This window comes from Salvia miltiorrhiza, chromosome 5 (genome assembly GCF_028751815.1).
Source record: "Salvia miltiorrhiza cultivar Shanhuang (shh) chromosome 5, IMPLAD_Smil_shh, whole genome shotgun sequence".
Taxonomy (NCBI): domain Eukaryota; kingdom Viridiplantae; phylum Streptophyta; class Magnoliopsida; order Lamiales; family Lamiaceae; genus Salvia; species Salvia miltiorrhiza.
Window position 1 is genome coordinate 31,955,160 of NC_080391.1, and position 12,715 is coordinate 31,967,874.

Sequence of the window (12,715 nt, forward strand, 5' to 3'; positions counted from 1 at the left end):
GCTTCCGACGGTTCTTTTGTAACACCCCGCAGTTTACTTATATTATTAAGTCGCCATTAAGAGTACTGAGATGTTAGCATTAGCTTCGTTTCTCAGTAGATTAAGGTATGAGTATTTTAGATATCCAACGATAGAAATCGTATTGATAGGATGAGTTTAGATAGAGATGTTGTTTGAATTGAGAATAGAATTATAGTTTCTCTTTTCAGTCTAGAAAATAGATTTATTTCCGTGATAGTTTATTTTATTAAGATTTAAGGTGATAACCGAATAAGAAATAGAGACGATGTATGTGAGTGGGAATCATTATAGAGATGAGTCGAATTCATGAGACGATTAAATTGTCGTTAGATTTTGACTGATTGAGATGTGATGTTTGAGTGAGCATATTTAATTGCCTTTTTGTGACCTACTTGATATATATATATTTTAGATTGATTGATTTATAATTTTCTTGGACGTAGTAACATAGAGATAATTTTTTTTAATGGTGAATTATGATCTTGCTATCTATATTATAATTTTTCCTAAAGGAATTTCTCAGAATTTATTTTAATGAGCTAGATGTGATGTGAATTATGTGTATTCTAGTTATGATTAATTGTTTTGATCACATCATTACATGATATTTGATTTATGGTATTTAATTAGTGAGTAATTTTCTTAACCTAACTTTTACTACACAATTTCACCATTCACATTAACTATTTACCATTTAGCTAAGGATATTTGTGCAAGTGGGCAAGTGACATGTGTAGTATTGGAGAAGCTAATTTTGGATAAGAGATCAAGTGGCCAAGTAGGCATTAATTGATCAAATGACTTAGTGAGCAAGCTTAGGGGATTAAACAAAACTCATTTTCTCTCTCTTTACTCCTCATTTTCGCCCCTCTCACCTCTCTCTCTCTTTCTCTCTCTCTTTTTTTCTCACACTACCACCACTGATGATCTCTACAAGCTCCTAATACCTTTCTACACTAAAGATCTCCACTAAATTCATGCCCTAAATCTCTACAACCTTGAATCTAGAGCTAGTTTTAAAGAAGTTTCAAGATTTAAGTCAACGAAGAGTTTGCTCTTTTCATTGAAATTGTTGAGTAAGTGATAAATCCACTTAGATCTAGATCTATTTGTGTTATATTTATGTGTGTATGGATAGATCAAGCAAGAAAATATTTCCTTTCTAATTCTTGTAATTTTTGAAAAATTAGGGTCCTTTACCCTTCAATTTTTTTTCTTTTCTTAAATTGAGGTTATTTAAATGCTATTGGGATCCTATTGAGTCTATTTCCATGTGTAGAGAATGGATTTAAAAAGAGATATGAGAATTGAAATAGTTTAGTTTGTGTAAATTTAGGAAGTTTTGGATTTGAGGCTTGATTGATGAATTGAATATGGATATATGTTATTGAGGTTGCTAAGATGATATTTGATGGATTGAATTGATGATTGAGATTGATTAGTGATTTTTGATATGAGTTAGTTTGATGTAATTTGGGTAAAATTGATTCTATGGTTTAATTTACTAATTGATTGTTTATTCATGCTATTAAGTGATTCAATTTGATAGATCTAAGGTTTGATTTATGATTTATGCATGTTTACAAATTTTCAAAAAGTTTAGTTTGTTAAAAATTGAGACTTTATGATCTATGTGTTAATTGATTAAATTGGCTAATGTTAACTGTTATTAAGCATGATAGGAATGATAATTAGGGATCAATTTGGTTAATTGTTGAGAAAACCTAAAATTGGTTAATTTTAGTTTACTAATAATTGGGAACTTTTGATTAATGATATAAATACTTGAATTGATGATGTTTATGTGTTAATTAGACTACTAGGAAGGAGAAAACATGATTAAATTGTTTATTAATAATGAGTTATGAAAATTTCCCAAGTTTAGTTTGCGTGCATACTTGAGATCTTGTATATAAGATGAGTTATGAGTTGAGCATGTCTATATGTGGCTAATTGATGATAATTTGAGCTTATATATGCGATATGAGACAAAATGAATCGTCCCCTAAAAACTTGTGTGTTGACCGAATACATGTCAACGAAGGGGAAGTCGAGTTTGATTTTTCTTGAGTCGTATGATCATGTATTTATGTTATTGTGTATTATGTGAGCTTAATTTGAATTTTTGAGAATTTTTCGACGAAGAAATCTCGAGTTTAGTTTGTTAAAAATGACATAAATTGGAATTACTTTCTTATGTTAATTATTTTTAGTAAATTGATTTAAGAATGCGCTATTATATGTCCTTAACTTTCTAAATTGAATTTTTGAGAAATTTTTTCCAACTAAATATATATATATATATATATATATATACAAAAAGTTTTTAAAGGTGTTTGCTAAGGTGCTATTGAACTTGATTAATTATTCTATGAGCTAATTTAGGATTGATGATGCATTGTGTGTACTTATCTATGTGCTTGTGTGTTGAGATAGTCTAGTTCTATATGAGTGATAAGTCGAGAGAAGGATTGGTGTTTACATAGGAAGACTAATTGATATGAGAATGTTATAGTTGGAGTGAAATGATGAGAAGCGATAGAATAATACTAAGATAAGAGTAGTATTGTTAGTGAGGAAGTCTTCTAACTTATTTTATCTTATCTCATGGACCATTTATGTCGTCTATGATATCTGAAGAAACGAGTAGAGGACGAAAATCAGTTACGTCAAGTATCGTGGAAAGTAAGCTAAAGACTTCACGTGGGCATTATTTTGATACCCTTATTATACAAGTTTACTAAATGATATGATACTTATGAATATGATTTAAGTTAACGTTATGTTGAAACTAATTGACTTGCCAAATTTTAATGATAAGCTTGTATGTTACCCTCTACTGTTGAGATGAATTCGGTCCTGCCACAAGCGGGATTTTGTGCACAGAGGTGACTGTGAGCCGTCGATCGGGTCGGCCGGTCATGGTACTTGAGAGGGAGGCCTACTTCTCAGTACCTTTGATGATGAATAGTGGATATGGTACATGCATGATGAATAGAAATCGGAAGGTATGTCACTACTTGTTTTATTCACTTGGTTGTGGTGAAAGTGTATAAATTTCACAATTTGTTATTTCCTTTGCAGGGGAAAAACTATGGTTTTTTCGAATGGTATGATGAGCCAATGTGTGAAAGAGCTAGAGAAGTTATAAATGAGTTGAAGATTGAAAATGTGAAGCTCCTAAACATCCATCAAAGTTCGCCCCCCCTCATGGATGTGAAAAATGAAATTGGTAATCTTTGGAATGTAATCGAAGGTAGCTTGAAGGAAGAAACCTGGAGAGTTAGAAGGAAAAATAGAATTGTTGTGATGGTTTTGATATTATCTTGGCTGATGATAGGCTATGTTATTCAAGCGTGAAGAAAGTTGTAATTTTGGCTTGTTAGTCTTTCATTCATTAATTGTATTTTGTTCTTTAATCAATGAATGAATGAAAATGAGTTTGATTCACATATTTTCAATGTTTTTAGTAGGGGAGTTATACTTGTGCATGTGAAAGATAACTTCAAAAAATTTAGAATTTTCAAAAAAAAGAAAAAAGAAGAACTATGCATATCATTACTCCAATTCTAAATAATCTGTCTAAGCTTCATACATCTCCAAAAAAAGTAGTCACATCAGTTAACTTCCACAATGTGTTATGATATAGTTGTTGTAGCAAAAAAAAGATACTTCCTAAAAATTGAGAAATTTCATAACTCCTAGCAAAAACACAATGTTAAATGAAATTTCAACTAACTGTTGTAGATTCAACAGTTGAAATGACATTCTTTCCTCTAGGTGATCTTCAGAGGATGCGTTGTTGCTTATCAGGTTCTGTGTCTTTCCCTCTTGGTGCCTTAAATGGCTTTGCTGCATCTTTCTTCACTTTTGAAGGCCCTCCAGTTGCAGTGTTTGGTCCACTCTTCCTCTTTTCATTTCTTATGTTTGCCTCGTTTGGTATTGGGAATCTTATGTTTGGATCACTCTCCTTCTGTGTGCCTTCATTTATCACAATAGATGAAGATCTCCCGGGCTGTGCAATATAACCAAAACCAGATTAGATTTGTAGATGAGCATGACAAACTGAATGTTATAGTATCATAATTGCTGAAACTTACATTGAGGACCTGCTTTCCAATCTCAGCATTCACATACAACCCTAATCCACCATGTGAGCCTCCTCTTAGTTTGGAGGATGTAGAAGCCTGTGACTCTTTAACCAACTACACTAAAAAAAAAAAATCAGATTTCATTCAAAACACATGTTGATATGATCTGTAATCCTAACCTTTGATGGCCTTTTGGAGCATATGTCCTTCTTGTGGGTTGTACTTCCACAGAGACTGCAGTGTTGCACCTTCCCCACTCTTGAAAGTTTGTGCTTCAATTTTGGCTCACTAGGAGCTCTAACTCTACTTTTCTTCGGCCTTCCCACTTTCTTCTCAACGGGTGGAGGTTCAATGGCATCCTTAAACTGAACATTCCAGAATTTCACACCTAGAATGGGTTGTATTGCATGTTGATAGCATTTCTTGTATGTTTCCTTATCATACCATTTGTTCATCACTGACAGAGGATCCATTTTGCTTGAGTAAAAAGCTGCTATTGCACGAGAGCAAGGAATTCCAGTTAAGTCCCATGCTCTGTATGTACACCTCCTTGTATCAACAAACACAATGTGTTTGTCATCCCCATCGCTGACCTCATAAGAATTATCTCCATTCCATAATACATTACAATCAACTGAGGCTTGTTTGTTTGCTTCAAACAATTTCAAAGCATTGGGACACCAATCAGATTTCCAACCACCAACAGTAAACCTCCTATCCTTAATGCTAGTCATAACTATTATCCTAATATCCTCAAGCATGGAAATGATGGGTTTGTTTCTTGCATTAGAGATACTCGAATTAAAAGACTCATAGATACTATTGTCCACCATGTAAGTTGAGCACCTTGGTGTTTGGAAGGCTCTGCACCAATTTTCAGGAGGGTATTGATCTTGGGCTGCCTTCTTGTTGATTGCACTGATTTTGGCCAAGTTTAGCTTGTACTCTTGGTGGAATGAACTCCAGGCTGCAATCCAGAACCTTTTTTTGAGTTCCTCACCCCTCCACTTCTTGCTCCAGTTGGCATAGATATGCCTTGCACACCATCTATGCTCCAGTGGATAGTTGTAGCCCCAATCTACTTCCAGGCATGCATTCTTTAACCTTTTCAATATAGCCACAAAGTCTATTAAACTCTTCTTTGTAACTACCCTCCAACTTAGTTATGATCTCCTTGTTAGCCTTCTTACATTTAGCCAAACTGACATGTAGTTTCAAATGATCCTTGACATGACCTTGCATGTCTTTGAATGTGAATTTGAGATTCCTATGGACTGCTTCTTTGAAGTACTTAGCCAAATATGATTGACTTGCACTAAGCACTTCCCTCTGCTTGCAACAACTATGGTCTGGAACAAGAGTCTTGACCACTAGTCCCTGGACATCTCCATCCTTAGAGGTATGCATGAGAAATGGACACTCTTTCTCATTCATGCATACTACTCTAATCCTAGTAGGTTCATTTTTTACAAACTTTATTTTATATTCGAACCTAACACCGTATGCATTGATTGCTTCCTTAGCCTCCTTTGCCCCTGCAAAGGTCTGACCCAATTCAAACCTACCTTCTTTTCCCTCATCAATACTAGCCATAAACTGCCCTATTTTAATTTCTTCACCATCACTCTCATCAAAATCATCACTATAAACACTCGAGTCATCATCTTCTCCCTTGAACATTCTGTTCTAAGCTCTCAAGACCCCTATCTCCCTCATCATCCTCAACACCCTCTTCCCCTGCCCCAATTTCAGTATCATCATTCCCATCCCCTGATTGTAATCCCTCATTCTCATCTACAACTCCTTCTTCCCCTAAACCAATTTTAGTAGACACACCATCTTCCCTTTATTGTAATCCCTTATTCTCAACCTGAAAAACCCTCTGCTCCTACCCCATCATTAGCTTCCTCCCCATGCCCTGCATCTACTCCCTCTTCATCTGTAAACAATTCAAGTGGTATAATACTAGGCATAGGATCAGTTTCATGGTCAGTAAAAAGCTCAATTTCTTCTTGTCCCACAAGTTCAAGGTATTCTATTACTTTTGCACAATGCATTTCATTCCTAAGGAGTACTAGGTCATCTTCTAAAGAACGATCCTCATAAAGCGCATAAACTGTTGGGTCCCGGAGGGTTGACTGAACATGTGTAAAGGGGGGGGGAGGATACACCTGTAGGGTAATTCTTTCGCAAAAACTGATGTTTGAAAAGAGATATGAACTTAACAGTTTTCACTAGAAAAGAGGCTAGTGACTGATACTGATAAAATTATCAGTGAATAACTTCAGTTATCTGATTCAGTTAGATAACTTAAGTCCAGATAAGGCTTTAGTCGAGTTTGATTGTAAACAGAGAAGTTTTATGAGTCTCATTGATTATCCGTAGATTTATCAATTAAACAAATAACACTGGCAGCGGAAATTAAACTTAGTTCAAATAGCCTTAGAAAAGAGTGTCACTTTTAAAACCCTTAGTTTCACTTTTCAGTTAGTCAGTTTCAGTTGATAACAACATATGCACAAATAAAAGAGTAAAAATTTAAAGTGCCCACTTCCTTATCTTTTTTTGTAAAAATGCCCTATCTTATTATACAAAGCATTATATGCCCTATTCTTTAAGTACCCTTTGATTTGATAGGTTTGCTTGGTTTTTTGTGAAAGTCTTACACATTTGACCGATTTGACAGCCATCGGTCATAAAAGTCAACGATTTGACAGCTATCAGTCAAGAGTACATATGATCGGTGGGTGGCTAGATCATGTGTCCGGCCAGTGAAAACATGTGTCCGGCCGAGCGGACACATGATCTAGCCGGTCGGACACATGATTTTATCGGTCAGACATGTGTCCGACCGATAAAATCATGTATCCGGCCAGTAAAATCATGTGTCCGGCCGGCCAGACACATGATCTAGCCACCCATCGATCATATGTACTCTTGACTGATAGCTGTCAAATCGTTGACTTTTATGACCGATGACTGTCAAATCGGTCAAATGTGTAAGACTTTCACAAAAAACCAAGCAAACCCATCAACATCAAAGGGTAAATTAGGCACTTCACATATTTAGGGCATAGAATGTTTTCTATGATAAGAGAGGGCATTTTTCAAAAAACACATAAGGGATAGGGCATTTTTGCCCATTAACACCAAATAAAATAACTAAAAGCAGAAAAGAACACAAGAATTTGTACGTGATTCGAAAACAACGTTCCTAATCAACGGTCAGGTGATTAATCTAACAATCACTCTGCGTTGAGGTGCACAGCAAACCTACCAACACCCTGGGTTGGATTTCTCGCTCACTATTAGCACGCTTAGACACACTCGTGCCCTATCAGCGCTTCGCTAAGATCTCTGGAGTCAGAACCCTGGTCTGTACTTCGCTCTTCTCAAACACTATTTTCGCTCGGTTGAAAATGGAGTTTGATCTCTTTCAACTAGGATTACTGATAACAGGCTCTCAAGTAATCAAAATCTTAAGCTTTGGGTAATACAAGGATTTGCCTAAGAGACTAAGAGAATATTTGTAATCAGTGATCTGATTTATGCTTTGATGATTCACTTCTTTGATTCAAACTTTTGATGGCAGTTGAAGGCTGAGTTGCAAATTTGACAGAGTTTCAGCTTGTGCGTTTGAATCGTTGAAGATTGCTGTGGTGCTCGAGCTCTATTTATAGGCGAAGTCTTGAATAGATCCGTTGGAGAGATGGTCTTTAGGATTTCTGCCGTTGTGAGAGTAGATTTGAAAATGGCTGATGTTGCAATCTTCGAGGTTCCTGTTTTGGTGAAGAACGACGTCTCAAAGTACATCCGGTAGGGTGCCTTTGAAAAGGTTGCACCAAATAGGAACTCTCTGCAGAGAAAGGACGATCTCCAAAATCTCTGCATTTAATGCGGTTGCAGGAGCATTTAATGCTGGTTTCAGAGTATCAGTCTGATGAAGAATGTCAACTAATACTTGTCAGGAGTATCAGTCCGCTAATTCCATTTGCTCCGCATTAAAACATTAGTCATCACTGATAGTTCAGTGAAACTCTCGTTCAGTCAAAACTGATGCATTTGACTTATCTTTTGTGGCTTTCTTCAGTTGTGGTTTTCAATCTTCAGTCTTCAGTCTTCAATCTTCAGACTAACTAAAAACATAAACTCTAACACTTGAGTTCGAAAAGTTCTAGTCTATTACAATAAGAACACTGAGTTTTGGTATCATCAAAACTACGGATAAGATATTTCATTAAGTTCCCAACATAAACTGCCCTAGGTTTAGAGTTTAGGTAAGACTCGAATACATTTATTATTCTTTTCAAAGTCATATTACCAAATGTATCTTATATTTCCATCGAGTTCCAGCCATTATATAACAATTTACCAGATTTATCATCTTTCTTCCAAAAACCATAGAAACTGAAAATAAATTTGACCTTTGCACCAGACATTCCGCACAACCAAAACACACAACAAAAACACAAAATAAACATTCCCGACATGATATTCATGATTCATCTAAGAGAGAAATAGCATAGAAATGGTTTGCATGCTCTAAAAAAACTTTTTACAAGACTCAAGTTTATGCAATACTTACCTATTTTCGGAACTTGATTAGCTTCGTCGCCGGAGCACTCGAATGATTTGAAGAAATTGACGGAACAACCTTCTTCTTCTTCGATGTCGTCTGAAGATTGTAAATTTGAAAAACGGAAGAAAAACTCTTCGTATTCGTGGGGTTGTTACTCGAACCGTTTAACATTGCAGGTAGGCCCCACGCGAATTTTTTTTTTTAAGAAACGGCATGAACGGGCTGTTTAACAAGTGGGCTTAAATGTAGTATTTTTATGGGCTTTGGGGAGTTATTTGGGTCAACGTCGAGTATGGGGAGTGATAGGCTCTAGGGGTGCCCAGTTCAGGGGTGGATTTGTACTTTAACTCAAAAAAATAAAAAGAATAAAAGAAAACAAAGAAGGTAAAAAAAAAGGCAAAAAAAAAGAAAAGGACGAAAAGAGAAAGGAAAGACTGGCAAAAGCTAAGAGTGGGCCACCGTGTCAGCCAAGTACCGGCTTTCCCTTCTTGCATTGGTAGTATCTACTGTGGTGGTACCCGGTTCTTACATTGCCATATAGACAAGGAGGCCCTCGTAGTGAAATTAAATCCCCATAGTGAATGATTTAATGAGCCAAATTTGATAGCCTGACAGTCCATGGGGCAAACATAAAACCAAATGAGTTGGTCTGGGGAATATTAGTTCAGTGCAAAATTAACACAGATTGTTTTGCATGACAAAATGTGGAACATGATTGAAAAAAATAAAATCCACCTGATGAAACTAGAATCGATCGAATACAGCTAATAATAGGCTATCTGCAGAAGTTAAACCATAAAATCCACTACAAAATATTCAAGTTCCTTGATTCTTGTATAGCTCGTGAGTGAAATTAAGAAGGCTGACCTCAAACGGTGATTCATTAAATTCCTAACGGCTAATTATAACGAAAAATAGCTCCCAAAAAAAGGCCCACATTTCACAAATTAAGTAAACGTCGGTGCTCTCACATGAAACCAAATTCCATACTGAATAAAGAAATAAGCATCCCATATATCCCATCACATTTTTTCACCAAGATGGAAGCTGCATTGTGGAAATTGGAGGACAAATGGAATCTGTCAACACAAAAGTCCATAGCCATATTCGCATGCGCCTCCTTCTTCCTCATTGGCATCTGCGTGGCGGCCGGCGCGTGGCGGCGGCGGAGGAGGGAGAGCGTGCATCAAGAGCCACTAGCTGACGATGAGGTTGAGCCGCGGCGGGGGTTGGGGTCGGTACGGTGGAGCAGCTGGCGGCGGAGTAGCAAGTGGGAGGAGAGCCCAATGGTGGTGAAGAGGGAGGGGCAGAGCCATAATTCGACGGCGGCGGTGTGGCAGCGGCCCATTCTAATGGGTGAAAAGTGTGAGCTGCCCAGATTTAGTGGCCTCATTCTCTATGATCAGAGGGGCACTCCACTTCATCAAGGAATCATGTGCAAACAGGTCATCTTCATCCCACATTCATTGCATCTATATTTATTTGGCTTACTCATACTTTGTGTCCCACAATTTTCAAAGTTTTTACAAAAATCATCAACTTAAAACCCCAAAAATTATATCCTGAATTATTGAAAATGATTTTTTAAACTTTGAACTATCAATTTTGTATCAGATGTATCTTTTATCCATTTTCATCTTTTGAATTTTTAATTAATAAGGCATATAATCACATCGTTTTATATAATGTATGTAAGAAAAAAAGAATAATTCTAAATACATCGTGGCATCCGGTGAGTCACGTCAAATTTTTGAAGCTAAAAAAGTGGACGAATGGTACAATTGATACAAAATTGATAGTTCAAGGGTTAAAAAATTATTTTCGATAATTCAGGATATAATTGATAGTGGGAAAATAGTTTGAGGTTTAAAATGATATTTATCCTTTTTCAGTTAAAAAATTCTAAATTTTTTTTATATCCCACCTTGTATAAATTCGGTATGAATAATGAGTTATTTAGCCATAGGAATTGGACCCTCCTATCCAAAAGCCTAGCAACAAACTCGAGTAGTATTCCTTCATTGAGATTGAACATTGTTTGTGTTTTTATTTAATTTGAATATCATCATAAATATATAGTCGAACAGACAATACTATCCAGTTGCAAATTAAAGTAGTCCGCAATGAATATTCGGGTATTTCTGTGCTAGTGTATTATATTTTCGAATTAATCATGTGACACTTAAGAAGATTATTATGTTTACCATAACTTGTTCCTAGTAACATATATACTTTTATTTGGGAATTGTAGGAGATGATGCCGACTCCAACTACATTGAGGGACCTGCTATGACTACGGCGTACTTAATTCTAGTTTTGTCCCTAGTTATGTAAAACCTAAGATGACAGTGTGGTGGAAATTATTATAAATGCATTATTTATCATGGGATTTATATATGCATGTATAACTACAATAGTTTGTGAAAGGATTATGATTATTAAGTTGAAACCTATAACCATATCCATCAATGTAATTCCACCCATCCATTCGGCTTAATTATAATTATCCTCGGAACATCTTTAATTCTTGCATGCATGAACTGTTTTTTCATTAGAAGTGTTGTTAATTGGCGTGAGCCAGAAATGAATTAAGATAAATAACGCTCACAAAAATTCACATCCTCATTTATTTTACTCATCTCTAATACTGAATAATATATATCAACTCTTAAAAGAGTGAATTAAATCCTCCAAAATACAAATTAAATCCCTATATAGGGTTTATATATATATATATAGGGAGAGGTTCAAGAAAATACCATAAATAAAAAAAGAACGAAGAACCATTTTCAGCCATTCGATTATCAAGATCTACGGTGGATGTATCATCTTGTTGGATGAATGTAGATCCTGGGTTCGAATCCTGAAAGGAGCAATTTTTTTTATTTTTTAGAGTGCATTAATTTTAACAGCGAATGCATTAATTTTTACAGTGAATGCATTAGATTTGATGGTTCTCATGTTCTCACAAATAATGTAGTTCTCTCTAGAACCACACCCTATATATGGATGAGTTATAATAAGAATGCTATGAGAATCATTGAATAAGCCAACATATAGTGTTGCATAAGTTGCTTGTAATGACTGAATAACATTTTTACCTGGGTTCGAATCCTGGAGGGAGCGAAAATTATATCTAATTAATTGAATTTCGTTATTCAGTCATTACAAGCAGCTTATTCAACACTATATACTGGCTTATTCAATCATTCTCATTTCTCACGAAAGATAGCATACTTTTTCCTATATATATATATAGGGGGCCGCTCCAATGAGACCCCCTAATTTTAGTGAGATTTAGGGCACGATCTAGTACGTTTATTTTATCAATCCTATGGTTGATATTGTATCTGGAGGGTGATTTTTTTTCGCAAGGTTTGAATCCTGAAGGGAGCAAAATATTTTAAATTTTGTTATTCATCAGTATATACGGCCCTGTTCATCACTATATATTTCTTATTCATTACGAATTTTTTAAAATTTTATTTTTCATCAGTATATACATCTTGTTTATTAGATATATGTTTTGTTCATTAGTATTATATGTCTTATTCATTGTACTCATGTTACACGAAAAATAGGGCGTCTCACTGGAGCGCGCCCCTATATATATATATATATATATATATATATATATATATATATATATATATATATATAAGGGAGGGCTATACAGAAAACTCCCCTTAGACTATAATATAAGAACAAATCACAACCATTTATATCATATCTTGGACGGTTGAGATTACATTTAAATGGGCTGTTACATTCGAAAATGATATACCTATAGTTCATACTTATTTATCGCATATTTGGGTATTACAATTTAATCTCTTTCCACCTCAATGAACCGATTCCGAAAATATTGCACAATTTTTGGGTATTGCAATTTAATGTCTCTCTCTATCTGTCTTTCTCTTAATACATCTCATATCTCTCTTTCTCTTTGTTATCTCACAAAAGACGCACACACACAAAGTGTCGCCGCCCCACCCTTCTTTGCCAAAATCTGACGACGCTTCTC

General features: G+C 35.4%; 1 protein-coding gene and 1 long non-coding RNA gene across 3 annotated transcripts; both read left to right on the forward strand.

The window, feature by feature from the left end:
• Nucleotides 1-826: 826 nt before the first annotated feature.
• LOC130986848 (uncharacterized) lies at nt 827-3,475 on the forward strand. Of its 2 annotated transcripts, XR_009089440.1 has the most exons (3): nt 830-1,097; nt 2,662-3,029; nt 3,106-3,475. It is a non-coding gene; the product is annotated as an uncharacterized LOC130986848 (long non-coding RNA). The 2 variants fall into 2 exon arrangements; XR_009089439.1 differs by having other exon boundaries at nt 827-3,029.
• A 5,937-nt stretch (nt 3,476-9,412) lies between these two features.
• Nucleotides 9,413-11,223, forward strand: LOC130986849 (uncharacterized). Its single transcript, XM_057910383.1, has 2 exons — nt 9,413-10,136; nt 10,943-11,223. The coding sequence occupies exons 1-2, from the start codon at nt 9,663-9,665 to the stop codon at nt 10,982-10,984; spliced, it is 516 nt and encodes a 171-aa protein (XP_057766366.1). The 5' UTR covers nt 9,413-9,662; the 3' UTR covers nt 10,985-11,223.
• The last annotated feature ends 1,492 nt before the right edge of the window (nt 11,224-12,715 follow it).

Coding starts and splice junctions, on each gene's coding strand:
- LOC130986849 (XM_057910383.1), top strand. CDS start 9,663: ATGAAACCAAATTCCATACTGAATAAAGAAATAAGCATCCCATATATC. Junction 10,137..10,942: donor AAGGAATCATGTGCAAACAG/GTCATCTTCATC, acceptor TGGGAATTGTAG/GAGATGATGCCGACTCCAAC.